At 40.3% G+C, this 20,726-nt stretch overlaps 2 protein-coding genes across 3 annotated transcripts; one reads left to right on the top strand and one right to left on the bottom strand.

Moving 5' to 3' along the window:
- Positions 1-3,375: 3,375 nt before the first annotated feature.
- LOC112281323 (uncharacterized) lies at positions 3,376-9,533 on the top strand. Its single transcript, XM_024517705.3, has 16 exons — positions 3,376-4,005; positions 4,250-4,506; positions 4,780-4,908; positions 5,285-5,492; positions 5,654-5,800; positions 6,088-6,162; positions 6,281-6,352; positions 6,584-6,655; positions 6,747-6,818; positions 7,075-7,146; positions 7,523-7,594; positions 7,809-7,880; positions 8,158-8,304; positions 8,416-8,487; positions 8,763-8,909; positions 9,041-9,533. Exons 2-16 carry the CDS (start codon positions 4,300-4,302, stop codon positions 9,223-9,225), a joined length of 1,749 nt encoding a protein of 582 aa, XP_024373473.1. The 5' UTR covers positions 3,376-4,005; positions 4,250-4,299; the 3' UTR covers positions 9,226-9,533.
- Positions 9,534-11,012: 1,479 nt separating this feature from the next.
- Positions 11,013-20,320, bottom strand: LOC112281322 (uncharacterized). 2 transcript variants are annotated; one of them, XM_024517703.3, is made up of 24 exons: positions 19,796-20,320; positions 18,822-18,912; positions 18,439-18,545; positions 18,051-18,179; positions 17,740-17,911; positions 17,191-17,619; positions 16,928-17,020; positions 16,293-16,715; positions 16,014-16,160; positions 15,641-15,755; positions 15,268-15,455; positions 15,040-15,159; positions 14,818-14,881; positions 14,543-14,679; positions 14,254-14,347; positions 14,047-14,105; positions 13,659-13,760; positions 13,370-13,499; positions 12,964-13,094; positions 12,676-12,868; positions 12,373-12,501; positions 12,143-12,171; positions 11,834-11,994; positions 11,013-11,603 (listed from the first exon to the last, which is right to left on the bottom strand). In XM_024517703.3, exons 2-24 carry the CDS (start codon positions 18,825-18,827, stop codon positions 11,363-11,365), a joined length of 3,399 nt encoding a protein of 1,132 aa, XP_024373471.1. In that variant the 5' UTR covers positions 18,828-18,912; positions 19,796-20,320; the 3' UTR covers positions 11,013-11,362. The 2 variants fall into 2 exon arrangements, with proteins under 2 accessions (XP_024373471.1, XP_024373472.1); XM_024517704.3 differs by having other exon boundaries at positions 19,755-19,892.
- Between the last annotated feature and the right edge of the window lie 406 nt (positions 20,321-20,726).

The following is a 20,726-nucleotide window of genomic DNA, read 5'->3' as shown; positions in this document are numbered from 1 at the left end:
AATAAACCCTTGCCCTGATTCCAAATCCATGGCCTTGCCCCAACAATATTTCTTCCTTCTCTATACCATGCTTGGTGTGCTTTTTTTATTTATTTATTTGAAATCATTTCCTAAATAAATAAATGACATGTTAGCACTGAGTGGTACTTAAGAATCAATATGATATATTTTAAAATATGTGTTTTTTAGTCATTTAATATCATATTGCACAAACATAAAAAAATTCATCATCTTATTAAAATTAATAATTGGTCAAATAATTAATTCTCCAAAAAAAAACTTATGAAAGAACAAGAATATTGTTGGCAGAAATCTTTGATCTTAATAGTTTTCCCAATTGGGTTAAAGTAAAAACAAACCTAAATGTGTATCAAGTCTATATAAACAAAACTTCTAACTTTCTTACTAGGTGTCAATGGGAGAGCCTTTCATGTCCAAATACCAATGCCTAATAAAGCTCCATCTTCCACAACAAGACAGCAACAAAAACTTCCAAAAATGTGAAGAGAATTATCAACTCATAGGGCCCATGGCCAACATTCACTGCCCAATTTTTGGACCTAAGTTCTTTGATTGCCATGTACATGCCTTTCTAATCCATGCATTGGGCTTGCCTTGATTGTGTCAATAAAACAAAACAAAAAATAAATAAAACAAAAAAAAACAAAAACCAGCTCATATATTCATATTTGTATGCCAAACACATGCATATTGCAAAAACAAATGGCTATAAAAATGGCTGTAATCTTTTCTTCTTCATCATCTTAAAATTTCTATTAGCTAGTCAAAAAAGTTGTCGTGTTGTGGTTTGGCTATCATGTGAAAATAATGTGATTATGTATTTAACAACATGGTGAGAGCCATGTTATTGGATTTTAGTTGGTTGTAGAATGTGGTTAAATTACTACTTTAAAAAGAGGTTATTTAAAAGGATTATTAATAGAATTTGTACAACTTTATTTTCTTTTGATAATGGCTTTTGAGATTGATTTTATTGGTAGTAACTTTAAATATTTAGAATCACCTTTACTAGACATTGGTGACCATTGAAGTTTTACTTTGGTTCTTTAATTTGGTGTTGAGGGCATATATTGATTAAATCTTGTAAAGAAAAGAGTTGGAGAAGGATTTTGGTAGTAAAAAGAGAGTTTAGAGCATCCATATAGATGAATGGAGATGGATGATAAAAATCTCCATTCCTATTGGTCAAAAATCATAACCAATAGGCTTTGAGGAGGCTGCCCGAGGCCATATTAGAGATTAGGATTAGTTTTTCAAGACCATTCGAGCTTTGAAGGCTAGGATCAGCAAGTTTAGGGTTTTGGCTATGGTTTTGGTGCAAATCTTGTACGATTTAGAGTTTATATGAAGGAGATATAGACGCTCAAAGTTAAGGTGTTGATTTGGGAGCTACTGTCACTATTTTTGACATAACGTACATGTATGGAGGGCAATTGATTGGCGACCACGATTAGAGAGAACACTTTTGCGGCTAAACTTTTTGCATACTGCTTGCTGGATTCTAAGTTGAAGTAAAGGAGTTATTGGATTTTGAAGTCAGCGCATGCAATCTAAGGGTAGCAAGTGATTCGATTTACTAGTGGTTGTGACTTGAGCTATATCTTGAGCAGTTTGACAAGGTTTTGGCTCAAAATTTTAGGGAATGTGTAAATTCATGTTAGTAAACTTTATACATGAGTTTGATAACATTTGAGTTTTGGATTCTTCAGATATTAAGAGAATAGTGCTCAAGTGCTTGTAAATTAGGGTTTAGAGCATTTGCTAGGGTTTCTTAGATGCCAAAAGATCAAGAGTGAATTCGTAGTTGGTTTTTTTTGTGGTTAAAATTAAGAGAGAATTCTACCTATTCTATAAATTTGAGACAAATTGAACAGCTAGATCAAGAGTTATGAATTTCTAAAGTTCAAGAAGAGAAAATCTTTCGCAGATAAAAATATGTTTTGAAGGGATTTTATTATATTTTGAGTTTTATGCAAATTAAAGGAGTTTTGGAAGCTAAGACAAGATTCATATAAAGGTTTAAGCTAAACTCTCTACTACTAGATACCCAGTGTATTCCTAGATAGCAAATCACACTATATGATAATGCTTCTTTATGTTACTTGCTTATTTAATTAGGCAACCTACATCATTTTTTATATTTTATTTTTTGTTGTATGAAAATGTAGACAAAAAAATTCCATCAACATTTAGGAAAAAAATCTCATCATTCTTAACATAATGTACACGAATGAGCAACTTTCACCCTCATTTGATTGATTTGAATACATACATACATGCATGCATGTATTCATTCATACATAGACATATTAATATTAATGCTTTTAAACTAACTATACTTTGAATGAATGCTTACATTCCATAAGATTCCCAGTGACAAAAATGATATTTTGATGTGCCTTTTCTTTATGATAATTTCTAAGATAGTGATGCATCCACTTACAGTATGTCTCTGAATGGATGTATCCTTGATATAAATAACCTTACTTTTCTATTCTTATTAGTTTTAAACCTGTCAGAAATACCCATATGTGAAAAAATATATTTTTCATTCTTATTTTATTCACTTGCTAGCTCACTTATCAGATAATTTGTCCCGAAATCCCATTAATATGTTTTCATATATATATATATATATATATATACACATATTATTTTATTTTATTTTATTTTCGTTTATTTCTATTCATTCATAATTAGTATTGTTACAATGTTTGGACTTATGCTGCATTTTGTTGAATAGAAAACCCACCATGGAAAACAGAATCCGCTCTAACAGGCCAAGACTTGCACCAGGTCCAAGATCGAACCATCAGGCATGATCAGGAAGGATGAAACTCCACTCCCCAAGAAAAACACATATCAGATGTTTGATATAGTTACTACACCTTTCAAAAGAAGGAAAGAAGGAAATCAAACAAACAAACAAACATATAAATATGAAAAATAAACATATCTATACAAGATATATATAAATATTCCCAACAAAAGATGAAACAGGATAAATTAAGTTTGCACGTGAAATGGTGCTGACCAGGCAGAAACATGACTAGCCGGGATCAAATTTATTAAGATCCACGAGGCCCCTCCGAAGCGGACACGTAACTAAACAAATCGTTTGTTCGCATAGCGTCGGATCCTGCATCCCACACGACCCAAGATTCCCCGCACGACAGCAGAAGGCGATCAGGTCAGGGTGAGATCTGGGTGAGATACCAGTGTGAGATCCATACGAAATAAGGGTGAGATCGTTTTGAGGTCCGGATGAGTTCCCCATGAGATCCGGTTGGGGAGGGTCGGGTAAAGGAGGGTATCAAGGCGGGGAACGGCGAGGAGGCCCAGCAGGATTGCTTGCTTGGTTTCTTGCGGGGAGTGCGTTAGTGAGAGAGAGAGTCCAGTGTCGCAATGCGGCGATTGAAGGTTCCGAATCCGAGGGAAAAGGGGAGCGTGGCTGCGGATGCCGCCACCACATTGACCGATTCCTAATTTACATTCGCATGTGAAAGCTCCCCCCAATCCCATGGCTTTTTCCGGCTTGCGCAATTATTCCTCCTCCGACTCCTACTCGTAGTGGAGGATAGATAGTTGGGGCACTTGTACACATATGTGTCGTTTCTGCCTGAGATTCGAGCTGGGGAGATGCTGTGGCGATGAGGGTGGTGTAGTTTGGGTGTTGTCTCAACGGCGCTTTTAACTGATAGCCTGGGTGCGAGACGATTCAATTGGTGTATTAATCCGTTGGCTTCTTCAAGTGTCCGAAACTCGGGAGGAGTTCAATTGACTTAGTGCCTAACCAGCTGAAGTGTGAGATTTTGTGTGTGTTTCAGTGAAATAACGAGTGTAGTGTGTTAGCAGAAGCTTGTATTCCTGGTTTAGAATTGGTTACTTGTTCGCAAATTTCTCTGGGTTTTTCCGAGCCTCCTTCTCTTGTCCTGTTATTGGTGGGAGATAAGCAAAGGACATTTGTTGCTGAATCGCTTGAAGGTATAGGACTGCCCTTCTTCAACCTGGGAATTGGATGATCATAGTTGTCGTGATCGATTAGATCGCCGTGAGCGAGTTGTCTGTGATTCCCTTGTCTCAGTTTTATGAGGTGTTCCGTGTTCTGTAGGTAGCTTGGGAGGGTGTGGGACTGGATCGACACTTCAATTGTTATCGAGTATCTGCACAATTGGATTCATGCACGAAGTTGATTTTTCATCTTCGTTTTTGGATTGGGACTGTGCAGATGAATGCAAACAGATAATCAGCAGTTGAATCACCTTGGTGCCAGCAATCATGGGGAGTGCATGTTCTAGAAAGAATGATCAGAGTGATCTTGAAATTGATGATGAACTTTGCGGCCGCTCTGGAGGATCGAATCGTAGTTTCACTCTGCGATGGCCAGTAAGAAGAGCACAAGCTCTGGAATCTTTGGCATTCCGTCCGCATGGAGCACAGACGTCGCCATCCCTGCTCGAGATTTGTGTCCAGAACATCGTTAAGGTGCGGAATCTAAAATTCTGACCTTTTGATACGATAATCGGGGTTCTACCTTTTCTTTTTCTTTTCTTTTTTTCTGTTTTTCTTTTTTCTTTTTTTTTCACCCAGACGTTTGGCGTACGTAATCCTCTCACATAGGAGTTTAACTGAAAACCTTCAAAAACGTACGATTCATGATGAAGCTGGGTTTCATGAAATTGAAAAGTGAATCGGACTGAGGTTTACACATACAATACGCAACAGCGAACTTAAATCGTGATTTCTCGCTCCTTACAGAATATTGATAAGTACAAATCTTTTTCTGGAGTACCCCGGGACCTGATACAGCAAGTCTTGAACGATCTAGTCAGGAAGCAGCTTCTGTCTCCTGTAACACTGGAACTATTCTCTGACTGCGCGCTGCAGGTAAAGTTTTCTGCTTCCAAATTTTCGAATAAATACATACAGTTATTAATTGGGATTTGGTTCAGTTTAAGGTCTCATTCTAATGGGAGTTTATAAGGAAATTTCGAGGGTTAAATATGAGCCGCGTGGTCAGTATTGGTTGGTTTTGATCGCCTTGGAAACGTGCTGTTAATAGGAGCAACAAGCACGGTAGAGAGAATGTGCGTAACGTGTTGGATATTACTGCTTCATGATTGACAGAAAAATCTTTTATACATTGTGTCACTAACTCATCCTAGCTTCAGAGCTCTTTTTCGAGAAAGATTACAATATTTTACTTCAGATCTGGAACCGTGCAGTTGGCTTTTTCATTTAGGATGTGAGCTGGTTTGCGCAGGATGTTTTACTTGCAGACTACCCCGGAGTGGAGGATTTCTGGCTGGATATCATAGGCTCTCAGGGCGAGTCACTTCTAGCATTGGATATATCCGGCTCACCTGTTACGGATGATGGGTTAGCATGTCTTCAATCGTGTACCAACTTGCAGACCCTGAGTTTGAACTCCTGTGACCACATCTCAGATGAGGGTCTCAGTGTATTGTCAGGTACTGCTGGGACTTATTTGTTTCTCACTGCCACATATATCCATAGTTTCCAATAGAGCCTCATATAAAGCATTTGGAGAACATGCTAGCTAGCTTTCTGTTTGTCCTGTCAGCCCTAATTTTTCTCTAATTTTCACTTCGATTCTGCACGCTTGACTTAGGGTTATCGAACCTCACAACGTTAAGCCTTCGCAGCAGTAATCTAATTACTGCAGCTGGAATGCGCAATTTCACAAATCTGGTCAGCCTCAAAAACCTCGACTTGGAACGATGCCCGCTTATTCATGGTGGTTTCGTCTATCTAAGAGGTGGGATTTTTTTGGGATTCCCAAGAGAACGGTTGTGCTCAGAGCAGAATTGAATTACTCAGCGTTTTGTATAAGCTCACGATGTTTGATACGCTTACCAGTGAACTCATCTCATCAGAGATGAATTCAACGAGACAAGTAGTTGGCAGTTTAAGGAAATAATCCTGACTCTTTGTTAAAGGTAACTTTGTGAACTGTGATTTCAAGCAGTCGAAACTTGTTATTGAATGGAAGCATTGCGTGTTGTTGCTAACCTGTGACGTGTTCCTGTTCGACATTATTGCCAGGCCTCACGACCTTGGAGAAGTTAAATGTTGGATGGTGCATTGGTGTCCGGAACGCAGATATCACGCATCTTGCCGGTACCCATCATTCAAGCACCTAGTTGATACTGATTCTGTACATTCAATCAAGGACACCATTTCTGTTTAGGTCCTTATGGTAGAATGCTCAGTCAATGTCCTTATTCATGAATATCAGGGATTGTGAACCTGAAGGAGCTTCAAATTTCTAGGAGCAAAGTAAATGACTCCGGTGTTGCATCTTTGAAAGGTGAGTATTTGCGCTGTTGTTTTTGTGGGACCTCACTTGGTTTAACCAGTTCAAAGACTTATTGAGGCCTTTTCAAACTGCTTCCAGTAAGTTTTTGAGATTCTTGTTCGTAATGTTCGTGGTAGCGAACGTTGAGATTATCCTGATTTGGAACCCCCATTTCTTTCTGGTAAACTTTGGATTTGTTCTCCCTCATGTTTAGTTTCATTTCTTGGCATGTGTGACTGATAGGAATGACCAACCTTCGGAGTCTCAGTATGGAAGGTTGCCCTATAACTGCTCAAAGCATGAAAACTATTGCTGGTAAGTCCGTCATTATCTGCTTAATCAGGCTTTCTGTTATTCTTGATGACATGAATTGCATGGTTTGTTTATCATTGCAGTGACTTCGCAGGTCTGACTACGCTATGTCATTTGAACATCAACTCTTGCTACTTACCTGACTCCGGATGCCAGAAGCTCGAAGGTTAGTCAGTTTGTTGGGATTCTTTTCCGTCAATTTGAATCATGTATTTTCTTTTTCTTTTTCTTTTTTTCTTTTTTTTATTCTTTTTTGTTGAACTAAAATGATGGTTTAGTGTAATGCTCAGATGCATTTTGAATTCATGGACTTCTAAGGTGAGAACAGTGAGAGTTGAAGGCGTGTTGCTAAATTTAGTGAGGCACATAGTGTGTACCAAATTTGTTTTGCTTTGGTTTTAATTCTGCTTCCTGAAGTGCAGGTCTCATCAATCTCCGCACTTTAAACTTGGGTTACAACGAACTCACAGATTCTGGCATGGTTTTTCTAAAAGGTGCTTTTGCAACTCATCTGTTTCTTCTTTTCATAATTTCTGCATTGGGGCAATTGATGGATTAGAATAAGCACCTAAGAAAAGGTGCTTTTCACCTGTCAGTATGATCTTACATGAACAGGAGGAAAACACAAAAAGAAAATGAACTACATCCAGTACACACAGTAGCTTTCAAGTATAATTGTTGCTGGTAATGTTTGTCAATGTCTGCATGAGGCTATGCAGTTACGAAAGCGTAGACCGTCTTGTCTTACGCAATCAAACTCTTCCTTTTTCGAACGTTGTTTTTGGATCCAATCTCGTATGAAAATCAATGATAGTCTAGGGGATCAAGATTGGTAACTCATTTGACTCAGCGAGTTGTTTAATTATACAGGATTGACCAACCTGGAGCGTTTGAATCTTGACTCATGCAAAGTCGGTGATGAAGGGATTAAGCATGTGAAAGGTGATACTTACGCTCTTCGGAAGCGCGAGTTCTGTAGTGCAATTTGTTTAACTTTTAGAGCTGTCAAACACCAGATGTTGAGTGGTGCGACTAACAAATGAATCAACGAAACATTTCATGCTTATTTCTCATTCATGGCCTGTATGTAGTTCACAGAGACGCAGCATAACCAATCAAGAATATCTAACTTAAACGTGTGTTGCGGTTGTTACAGGGCTTTTGAATCTGCGAATGCTTGATCTTTCAGACTCAGAAGTCGGGAACGTTGGTTTGCGCTTTCTTTCTGGTAATTTCCTAAACGGAAATTTTCTCCACAGTAATGCGTTTTACATTACTTTTTACGCATTATCTGAGCACTTCAAGTTTTTAGAGCCGATGTTTTAATCTTGTGAGAGAAAATATTCAAACTTTTTAAGGAGAATATTCTAGTCTGCATGTTTTATTCTTGTTTTGAGTTTTTTGGAAGCATTGCTGCTTTCGACTTCCGTATTCGATCTCCAAGATATGCGAGGTTTGAATCGTAGCTCTAGGTGTTGAGTTTAGTGCGTTGCGATGGATGCCAGGATTGAAGAAGCTGGAGATTTTGAATCTTTCCTTTACAGGAGGTGTTACGGATATTGGTCTGTCCACTATTGCTACTATCACGTCACTGACCTCTCTCAACCTGGACTCGAAGCAGATCACTGATACAGGCCTTGCTGCATTGACAGGTAAGGAATGTTAGAAATAGGCATCTGTCTATTGTTAGCGATGCCCACCTTTCTCGTGGTTTATTGTACTATTAGTTAGATTTATTGCGAGTTGGCTGCATGTTTCTGCAGGCTTGACTGGGCTGAAAAATTTGGACCTCTTTGGTGCCAAGATCACAGATTACGGCATGGCTCGCCTCCGACGTGAGATCACTTCCTCAAGTTCATTCCCATACTTGAGATGTTTTTGTGTTGCCAATTCTTCTGCCCTTCTTCTGAATTGCTGATTATTATAAGAAGCTGTTCTAATTATAAGTTCTTAACTGAGGTCTGCGTCTTGTCACCCTGGTGATGCGAGCAGATGCCTCTTTTGCTTGTTTTTGTGAGCGTTCGATTAGTTTTTAATTGATGGCTGCTCTAAGTTGCATACTTTCGAGTCGCTTATATCCAAACTTGACCGATGAATTCCTGTGTTTCAGATTTCAAGAATTTGCAGAGCTTGGAGCTTTGCGGTGGTGGTATCACAGATGTGGGAGTGAGCAGCATCAAGGATCTGACATTGCTCACCTCGCTTAACCTGTCACACAATTTGCGGCTCACAGATAGATCCCTTCAGTATCTTTCTGGTACACTTCTAATTCCATCTGATCCTGGCTGAAGAATTTTTAAAAATTCAATAGTCCAATGATGTATAAGTTTAAAACATTCTCAGACAGCATTTTTGTTAAGTAACTTTGTGATACGGCCGATGATGTAGGAATGGAAAATCTAGTATCTCTAAACGTGGCGAATTCCAAGGTAACAAACGCTGGTTTACAGCATCTTAGGCCATTGACAAAGTTGACCTCCTTAGCGTTGCAAGGTTGCAAGGTGACACGGACGGCAGTGGACCACCTTAAGGCTACCTCTTTGCCCAATCTGTCTGTCATTCACCTTAAATAGTTACATTTTTTTGACAAATCAAATGTAGAGGCCATATAGAGATATATTTGCTCTAGCTGTACTGGTATTGTGGTCACATCGATTCGTGGAAATGTGCCTACCACGATTCATTGCAGATAACTGCACCACTCGGAGGAAAGAGGGAGAGACTCTCCACAGCTGTGTCAATCCTTGCTGCGCTATTTGTAGATTTTGGCACCGGGATTCTTCATCCCTGGCACATAGTATTGTAAAGGATAACAGGCCGTATGGCACTGTTACCTCTTGTGTAAACTTTATACATACATCCATGCTTCTCTTCAAACATCTACACTGAAAAATCCATGACGAATTTGTCCAATTTATTATGTGAACATTCTGAAATTTCCACTCTCATGATCTCTATATTAGTTGTATCCATTAGACACTTTTTCTAAGTTGAAAAAATTCATAAAGCTCATCGTAAATGAAGACTATCCAGAACTGTCAACCTTCAAACAAAATTTTCACTTCTCATGAAATTCACTATTTCTTTGACGGTCGTCTGGCCATGACAAGTAATTGGGACTCCCTTTCTGTGGTAGATATCACCAACGTTTATGTTTCATCTAAATGCTCTCTTGCACTTATAAACATGTCACAAAGAGAACTTTAATGGTTCAATCTAAAAACAAATCTGTAATGGTTGAAAAGGCTGTGTTCACTGTCCGTGTTTTTCTTGGATCCTCAAGTCTGTTTCTGATTGTGTTTCATGGACTTGAAAGCACTCTGCTGATTGGAGAGAACCTCATGTCTTTCGAAATTTATCTGGCAGTCGTGCAATATGGAGTTTTGCGAAAAACAAGAATTTCACGAATATTTCTTACTTTTAAAACGGGACAATTATCGTGGTAACACACGATGTCATCCATGTTCAAGTCTATGCTCAACAAATAATTCTTTTGGAGAAACAGAACCGATAACCCTGGAAACAAGAATGAGTGAACAAGAATGTATTCCATCGCCATGTCGAACAAACTCAAAATTTATAATTTTGAAGAATGAAATGAATACATAACACCATTAAAACATCACACCTACAAGATTACGCATTAATGACAGTAAAAAGAAGAATAAGTATGGAGAGAGTTTTGTGGAGGATTTCACAGCAGCAAATACAAGGACATGATGTCCACAATCAGTTACTATTCTTGTACACAAGAGGAAGTTGTTAGTGCACAATGTAATTGAAGCTGCGGCCCGTGATCTTGATCACTTGGTTCAGTCGACTTAGAGTACCAGATCAAGTTGAGATACCTAATGCTAGGGTTACAAGCCTGATTTGATAATGGTAGCTGACTCATTCTTGTGAGACCTAAAATGTACAAAACTGCCCCTCTTGACTTCGGAAACGAGCTTGGAGACAATAGAATCCTGAATGGACAAAAACCCACTTTAATGTAGAGTCACTGTTCCAGGTCTCTCACAACGTTTACCACTACAATTAGTCAGTTAATCTTTATATCATACACTATCTTGTTATATCAGAGCTTGTTTTGTTTTCAAACATCAAACCCACTTCCCTTGAGAGAAGTGTTTTCTAATCAGTTGTTCGCATCTCTAACTAGGTTCAATCGTATATTCTATCTTTGAAAACTAATTGTAAATTAAGAATAAGAGATTTAAAATGGACGCTTCTTGGAAGTAAACGACATGAACATTACATTGAAAAGAGTTATTGGGTCATTACATTTGTTACAACTGTCACGAAGTTATGCAAATGCAGCAATTTCAGTATGAATATGTGGCTGCAACACAAGCCAAGCAAGTGGCTGAATGGGGTTATATTTAGTTCGATACTGGCAACAAGCCATATCACTTCATAAATATAATGTACACCACAACTGTCTTCAATCTACTGCCTTACACTCAATTCTACAGTTGCAGGCTTTGTTTCTGCATATTGCATTCCTCCACTGACTTACTACTACAAATCTGACCGATTCTTCCTACTCCTGTTCTTTACCATTCAGCCTGGCCGTTGGTTTAAGTCTGGCTAGCAGGATAATCATTCGAGTAATCTGTTTCCGCTTTGGATCATTAAAAACGAAACAACTAGGAAACCTTATGATGCACCATTGCATTTTACATGTGTTATGACAGCAGTATCATTTGCAATCTATAATGGAACAGAGGCTCCGTTGTGACTCATCATAGGTGTGTCACCACCATGGTGTGGACTTGCTCTGAATCCTAAATCTTGGGCAACTCCCTTGTGGTTCGCCCTGTTGACAACGTGAGGGAGAGGTGGAGGTCCCACCCAAGAGAGAATCACCGGCAGCAGCACAAAGCCGTTTAGGAAGCCCAAAACCCCCATAATGGTGAACATGGCAAAGTAGTACACTCGAAACGCATGATACCTTTAGGCACAAGATCAACCAACCAAGTTGTAATGAGCTTCTGTAATCGCAAACACTGAGTATACATTCTACATTCGTTTGATACTCGAGGTACGGATTTTCTTGAGAAAAACTTTTGTCCCAAGCTTAATGAATGAAACTACCTTTCTTATAACATCTGCACCAGAAAAGAAGAACTTATGTCGTTAATTTGTAATGGGTATATGTGTTAGCAGGATGGATGAGCTTACTTGACAAAAATTAGAGGAATTGTGGCCGCGATTTGGGTGCCAAAGCCGTGGAGAAGTGGCTCAAAAGTCCACTCCAGTGCTTTCCTTACTCGGTAGTTTCGTGTGCCATCAACCATCAAGAATGACCTCGCCAAGTAGGTGAACTCAGACGACATTCCAATCTGTACAAAGCAATCAACTCGTTGTCAGTCGAAGTTTAACTTAGAAGTTGGCTAATTGAATCATACAACGTCCCCAACTAATATTTGCAGCTTTTGGTATAAAAATTTCAACCAATTTCCACATGACCGGATAGGTTAAGAGACTTACAACGATGCCAAGGTTGACAAGCGACAGCGCTGGAAAATTTCATCCAAAAAAATCACATTGATAATATTAGTTCTCTAGAAAGTTGCAAAAAGAGTTTCTAACGGTCAAACACGAAAGACGTGTTTCTTTGTTCAGAATTGTTGTCAACTAGTCCGAACCAAGAATGATACTTTCATGTTGTGGTGAACTCTTCGTATGGTGCAGGTATAATGAATTTAAGGTAAACTTACAGTTCAGTTTAGCCCCGATCACATAAATGAATCCGTAAACTTCAAGATCAACCATGAGCAACACGGTAACGATGATCAAGGACATGGTGATGCTGAACTGGAATACGAGCACAGCAACAAACACACCAACTGTCGCAGCCATATATGCAGAACATTAGTGAACGACAAATAACTACTGAAGAAGCATTAGTACATACATGCTAGTAACATGGGTCATAAACGCAATCCTGCATCCTGAGAAAAAAAGAACCTCGATGAATTTAGCATGAAGAATCAATTATACTAATGTGTTAATGCACTTACCCAAGGCCAAGCCTACAACAGTGTAGAGATCGCGGTAGCTATGAAGATACTGCTCGAAGAACAGGAATGGAAATCCATACATGAAAGCTACATCTTCACCAAACTTCGTGTTCAGGTCATCAACGATCGTTCTAGTTTTGGTCATCATATCAAGGTTGGATGATGTGCCAGCACCCAGGTGCAGTGCAAACATCTACAAAGAAAAACATCATTCATGAGTGACTGATTGGAAAAATTGTAACATTACATGAATGCGAGAAGATAATGACAATCTTCAAAGAGAATTACCCCAGTCTTGCTAGAAGCAATGCGAAAATTGGGATTGTTTTTATAGCCAGGGGCATGTGCATCCTGCATACAGCTGAGCTGCTCTTTTGTTATGCTGTCCTCACAGTAAATATCTTGAAGGGAAGCAATTCCTAAATAGAGAAAACACATCGTTGTGAGAAATTGTGCACAGATGCACATAGATGATTGCGACTTCTACTGAGATGAATAGGAAGAAAAGCATTGAAATTCATCCAATCAATCTTGTAAAGCTGTGGACAGAATCTAAGGAGGTATTCTTTCTATCACGTCCCCAGTTTTTAGCATTTCATCGAGAGTTTAAGTTTGCGCATCACAGTACAAAACCATGAAAGACACCAAGCATTCATCGTTTCCAATGTGAGCAGCACTGCAGTAGTTGACGTACCAAGTGGGCCCGCTGACCAGTGCTTGATATAATCGTAGTAGGTTTGATTGTTCGCAGGAATAGGCCAACTTACATTATACGCAATTTGGTTCCAAAGATAGAGGTTTCCAAGCGGTGATGACTCAAGAATCTGCATGATCATAAAATTATGAGAACAGACACTCAGTAAAAATCACAATTTTCATGCACAAGATGTCACTAGTTGAATGATCAGTGTCTAACTACAAACGACGAGACTAAGTTGAATCTTTGAGCTGCTCCAGTTTTGAACACGGGGCAGTGAATTTACCCCTGGTTGGGGAGGATTCCATTTTGTTTTCTCAAGAGCGCGGTACATCTCTACGAGATTATTCTGGTTCTTCGCATAGTCGATGTCTCTTGTAACAATCCACTGCAACCATCCCCAAAGTAAGATAAATATTTTTATGCCTCAAACTTCAAATATCACTGTGTCAGTGAAGAAGAGTGATGATTCGTGTCACCCTTGACAGCACTTGTCCACATTAATCTTCGCAACAAAGGTTTTTACTGACGCATATGCTTATGACCCTGACTTGACGGATATTGCTACATGCCTTGTAGTTCATTGAAGCGAATGTCTGATGCATCTGAAAGTACACGAGTCTGAATCAGTGATGCCACATTGTTTAACCTAGTTAAGGAGATACGTTACTTACAACGTCGTAACTTGTAAATCTGTCCTCGGTAGTTCTGGCAAATGTGTTCTGATATGACCCTGCAGGTGCCAACACACGCATCTCAGAAGGTATTCAATTTCATTTTCTATTTCAGTCATACTAACTCTGCATTTGTGTTGCAAACAGCATATATTGCACAAAACAAACTACTGAATTTTAAATACAGCGTAACTGTCAGAAACGCACCAGTTAATGTGACGTCTGATAGCCTTAACCCATGCTCCACTTTCTCGAATCCCAAATACGTCATGGACACAAGCAATCCAGAAAACAAAACTACCTGGACAGAATCAATATGGTAGAAACGGAAGCGTTCATCAGAGCTGCCACTTTAGAATGATTAAAAGGAGCAAAATCTCTAACCGAATTGGCAACTTACACTCTGCGCAAGTGATTGGTCAACAATTAATAACGTAACAACTGGGGAAAGGGTGACTTTTATGTGACTGTTCAATTCGATACACCTGAGCCATACCACAATAATTTTGAAGAGATTGCTTTCGAATAGCGGTGCATAGTATCTAGCAACCCAACGAGATATTGCAGAGCTGCCGGTGCTGTCCTGGAACGAGGGGTCCGAAAATTCGGAAGTAGCCTCCTTAGTGTAGGGCGCTGTCACAGTAGCACATGCAACACATTCAAAACCAGATATCCATGCCTTAGTACTACTTGACGAGAATTTAGTAAACGGTGCTATGAATAATTTATCTAACTCGTGTAAAACAATTTGAATTGCTGTGCTACTCCTACCTTCTGGTGCTTTGCTCTTGCGGATGCCGCAAAACAGCCACAAATTGGGGTCGTTGTAACGAGCCTGGACAAGATACACTTATGTTTTAGCTTAATTTGGGGCAACTTAGCAGAACACTTAGCTCAAATTCTTGACAGCAACAATCTCTGCAATTAATACAGTCATGGAAGTGGAAGAGCTTAGATAAAAGCGAGATGAAGGTGTCAAAAGATGGATGATACCTTCACCCTGCGAGCGTCAAGAGCCATAATGGGCATGAAAATGAGAATCATCCCAAGAGTGTGCACTGTTGCCGTCAAGCCCATTTGCCAGCAAAACCATTGTGCCACGGGCATCGGATTCTGTCGTGCAGAAAATGGAAACAACAATCCTTTCAAAATTATAAATGTTCTACATCAAGCAAGGAGTGTAAAATAGCAATCGACAAGTTTGTGTTCACAAAATCTTACCATTGAGGAAATGAAAAAAGCTGCTAGAACGGAAAATGTAGTGAGGATGACAGAGGGTCCAGCAAGGGTTAATGCATGTCTCATTTCACGTTCAGGTACTAAGTCACCAGGAGTGTTGAGTGCTTGCAGTTTTGGATCCTCCAAAAAATTCCGTAAAACGTTCACTAGTACAAATACGTCGTCGATACCTGCACAGGAAACATAACTTGATCACTGTCCACTTTATCTGTAACTAAATTGCACACGTGACTGCAACTCCAACTAAATTGCACTGCATCCGATTGCTGCGGTTATGATACCCTTCAGTTCGTAACTAAGCATGATCCGAAAAATTTCTGTCTGAAAGTTCTGTATGGAAAATCATCAGACTCACCTAAACCAAGCGCAAGGAAGGGCACGACTGAGCCGGCTAGAGGAGAAAAAGGAATGCCACAAAGTGCAGTGAGGCCAAACCCAGCCAGAACAGCAAAACCCACCACTGCCATTCCCTGCAAAAAATACAGCAGACGCCGAGTCATATTATGCTCCAATCTCTTGAGACTCGCAATTGTTAAAATATTAAAATACTCAGATACTAAAACTAACCGTTTGCAATCAAAGGTCAAGAATAGTAAGCATGAATGTATTGATAGCAATCTTCTCAGAGAAAAACAATAGAGAATATCGACAGCAAAGGCAGTGCTTTTGATTCAAGGTTATTTTAATTGAGAAGCCAGAACCAGGTTTATTGAAAACTAAGGTCTTACCATAAGAGCTAAACTGGTATGAGAATGGACTGGATTACGCAAATTGAGGAAAGCTAAGAAAGCATAGGCGGAGACGAGCGCTGCACCCAGAATGATTTGCCATAAAGGAGATTTGCTTGCGTCTGCAATAATGTCTCGTGTAGATTTCTGCAACCAACAACAAACCATCCAATGCGTTATGCATTCATCAGTTAGACCAAAACATACCAGCTTCAATCGTCTCTTAATACCAATTTCAACAGAAGCATTTATTAGAAGAGTGTGTTGTAAAATACATACCCACATATTGAACTCTAGCTGAAGGTTCTCATACATTTCTCCATCCCCAAAAGAAGTGTTAGTGGCATGCCGCCTCATAGGGTCTAAATCATGAATCATGGCATCCTCCCATTTCTTAACCAGATGCTCCCTCTCATCAGATCCTACAGAGGTAACCAATCTGTTACTAATATACTCTGCAAATAAAGGGTGATCATGGTGGTAATTGTTGGACCCCCAGCGAACGCCTCCAACCTTGCTAATATTCTTCCCTGAAGCATCATACTCCACACTCCCAAGGGCTGTGAAGATGGGGAGATGTGCTCCAAACCATGTCATGCAACAAGGCATTTTTTTAAGGATGCAATCCACAACCTGGGGTACACCAGGATCGGGGTTTTTGTGACGGCCAATCTCGACAGCGCTATTGATGTGGTCTATTATCTGCGCAACAATACAGGTATCAAGCATCAGCAAACAAATCGCAACTCTTATTGATTTTCTGCATACTCAAGTCACAGAGAAAATTTGTAAATCGAACACATGGTACACATGATACGATAGTATCCACAAAGATGTAGATAAATCTTGCAGTTAATCAAGTATGTTAACTACATCATGAGCACAGAACCCAATTTCCTATTTTGTGCACTTACCTCTTTGTTAGACTTCATCAGAGAATAAGGCTTGCGCCAGCGATAACCCCAGGTGAAGGCAAACTTCATTATCGAAACAACCTCGTCTACAATCTGCTCAACCGTACCAGAGGTCATGTTAAGTGGCAGTTAATTTAAGAATCTCCACGAAATAATGGGAGGGTATTATAGTTCAGGCGAGCATATATCGATAGCATACCAAATATTGAAAGAAAACAGGAATTCAATGATTTGAGAATGGTATTGATTCATTAGGCATTTACCCCCTGAACTTCAGCTACTGGTCTCCCAGCTTGACGAAACTGAGAAGTAATATTCGTTCGCAACAAGTTGACACATTTCACGGGGGCGGTTGTCATTTGGTACAAACCAAGCAGGAGATCAATAAGGGTGATGTTTTTTATGGTTCCGACATCAGGAACAGGCCTTTCAAGCAACTTCATTTCCTCGGGGTAATCAAAGTCACCGCCCTCTTTGAAGCAGTCCATTGGCGTGAGTTTGGTGCAAGGAAACCGTGTTATACCCCAACCTTCAGGAAGTGCGGAGTCGGCGGACACTCGACCAGTGTACGCCCAGAATACCGAACAAGTAGAGATATACTGCAGTCCCCATGCTCCCCAGTTGTTGTCTTTCATTGGATTCTTTCCGGGCTTTAATGTAGTTGGCACAATTGGCCTCTCGCAGAAATCAACCTGACATTCATTCACAAACGAGTTCATTACAATTCAGCTCTACTACGGTGATAATGTCAAGCTCTTCATCTTTAAACAAGGCAATTAATCACGCTCTACTTCATCAAAGAGAACGCTTACATTGCCCAGTTTGTTCCTTGCGCCTCCCACAGCTGTTTCCATGCTTAGTTCATCATAAAGAGGCGCAACAGCATGAGTCAAGGCATCCATTGATCGCTTCAGGTCGATTTGAGCGTCTGGGGAAGCTCGAGATGTTATTGTAACCGATTCTTTCCGAGGGATACCACCATACCTGTTACAAAAACAGCAAAATCATTGTCCTCAAATGATAGTTGAACACAAATACCAACTTATTGAAGAAATGGTAGCCGACTATTAACCCCGAAACAACATCTTCTTGGATGGAAATTTGATTTTCGGGGACCATGTACCTCTGATTGAAATATAGACGTTCCTCAACAACACGTGAATTGTGCTCTACCCACAGCTTCTCCAAGTCTGTCTCAGTTGTTCGCTTAATCAACCCTGCTGTCAAGCCTCCTAACACCATAATCCCAACTCTACAAATACCACAGGGAAGAATGTGATTGGCGTCAGTTGTATAGACGCACACTATTTGTCAATTTTGTAGCAGTGAATGCAGTCAAGTCAAGCGTGGCTGAGGAACTAAAGAGGGGCATATGATGGATAAATTTAAATGCTGTATGCCCTCCTAATCGCAGGCGAAAATTTTGAGCAGCTACAGACTTTGATTCAAGGCGAAGTCACTGAACAAGGCCAACTACATGTTACGAATGATGGTTTTGCTCACAGCCTTACATGAAGGGTATCCAAGGCTTGTGTGCAACAAATGAGCCATAGCCTGCGAATATCTCATTCATTGCCAAATGGTATCGGTGCAACATTCTCCGGTACGCATTCGCAAGCTGCCACCAACAAAATCCAGGCTCAAACACCTCAGCTCTTGTGATGAACTTCAGAACTATGGTTAGCACTCAAATGAGGCCACGCAGCAAATTTCATGTCGTGAGTTGAAAGAATCTCGCAGCGATTTTCATGTAGTGAAGGAATGTGCAGCAACAATACTCTACTGCTTAAACACTCGTAACTAGATGCTTTGGAGATGAAAAGATGTCGACTTGAGAAAAAAAACCCGTGAAGCCTCCGGCATTGTTGCAAAAAGAATTACGAATGCTGCTTACCCCCATGATTGTTGACGGAGATAATGAACACCTAAGTTTTGTCTGCTAATTACTGATTTGGTTCAATGTCGCAGTCGCCGCATCTTTTCACCTGCCACATGACGGATAATTATTTTGACCATGTCAGGAGAAGCTTCAGGCTTGACTATACTCCGCAAACATCCTTCGACAAAATTTCTCACGATTCTGACGGAGAAGCTACTCAGAACCTTCTCACTGACACACTGTGTTTCAAGGCACGCCGCCAAATTCAGAGAAAACACTCACGGACAAGACGCTACATCTAAAAAAACAAAAACAAATGCCTCGTCGGCGGTTACTAAACCTCTAAGAGTCAACCACGAAAAGCAGGAGAGAGAGTGATGGTCGTCAGCTTTCTGTCATTAAATGAACAGTCAGAGAGACAGAATATCGTAAGACGTGAAGGAAGCTCTTAAAGAGGCTTCACACATTATGTTCAATTCTAATACGAAGAGAAGAATGGGACTTGCAGAATGTGTTACACGATGCAACTCGGCAAATGCATGAGGTACCCAGCTGGGCACAAGCCGAGAGTTTTAATAGCCATGGGCGATGACTGTATCTCTACTTCGCAGGGGCTATCACTGTCTCCCCGGAGGACGAGCATGGAAGTTCGCGGGAGTCCAACAACTGAAGAAACATGTCCACTCAACAGAACCCATGATGCTTGGAGACCATGACCATACAAGTGGAAGTAATTCACAGTGCAGAAAACCACTCAGACCAGATCCGCAACACTCCATTACACTAACCCGGAGACATATGACTCCACCGACATCCGGTGACCAATTCCTACACTCTCGAGAGGACGGATTTCGCATTTGCATCTGCCAACAGGGCGCTATGGCTCCACTACCACGAGCACCAGTTCACAGCAAACATCTCAAGGTGAAGACGGAGAACCCAACTCACTCAAATACAGTGAAACTGTGATGGCGGACACAGTTACTCACTTGCACACAACCATCGTGGTTCACAGCTGAGAACACAAAGACAGCTTCTTCTTCTGCTGCTGCTTCTTCTTGTAGAGGTAGACCAACCCATCAGCTGACGCCCAGCTCCGCGGCAACAAAGATGTCTACCCAGTGACCCCGAAATACAAGAACCAAAGAACGAGATAAAATGGAGAAGATGTGAGTACGTGAGGAGGAAGAGCAGCTGCTGCCGAGTCAGAGCGTGAAATCGAGCTACTGTGAGTGGAGTGGTGAGCTTAGCGACATCATGAGATTGAAAGAGCCATCAATGGCGGCCACTGAAACTGGCAAGCTCCTCCAGTTTGTACGTATTTAAGTCTTCCTTAGTCTCATTATTGCCACACAGACACACATCAGTGATCTGCGTCCAAACGAACTTACTGTGCAGAGCATTTGCACCTCATAAACCCCTCTATCTTTCATGCCTTTTCATCTCATCCATGAAGCGCATCAGCCTAAGTCTAATTGATCCCCTTGGAATGCTAAGGTCTGCTTATGTAGTAGAGCAGCTCGCCTATGAGCTCTTTTGCTCCACGCTAACGCATTCAAAGTCATGAAACCAGTAGAACTCGAAATAGTTGCGGACGAGGTAGAAGCTTGCGGTTTTGAAAGCAAAACAAACCCAAATTGCCTCATGTTAGGAAAATAAACCATTGCTTGATATTACTCATCAGTGATTTACATCTGCTTCAGCTGCACTTTCTGCGACTATTTTATTCAAAATATTCCAAATACTTTTTATTGAATTAAGTTGTCAGCAGTCATGAATTTGCTCCCTGCGACTTAAATATCAGTATTGATGGTCGAACGATAATGTTGGGTCACAGAAGAAAAAAAAAAAAAAGAGGCTGCAATCTGTTACAGCTGTTACTTTGCAATTGAAATTTGATTGTTTTTATTCTTATTCATT

The sequence above is a fragment of the Physcomitrium patens genome, chromosome 4 (genome assembly GCF_059467195.1).
Source record: "Physcomitrium patens ecotype Gransden chromosome 4, ASM5946719v1, whole genome shotgun sequence".
In the NCBI taxonomy this organism is placed as follows: Eukaryota; Viridiplantae; Streptophyta; class Bryopsida; order Funariales; family Funariaceae; genus Physcomitrium; species Physcomitrium patens.
Note: the sequence above shows the minus strand (reverse complement) of the source record. Positions and strands in the feature narration are given on the sequence as shown.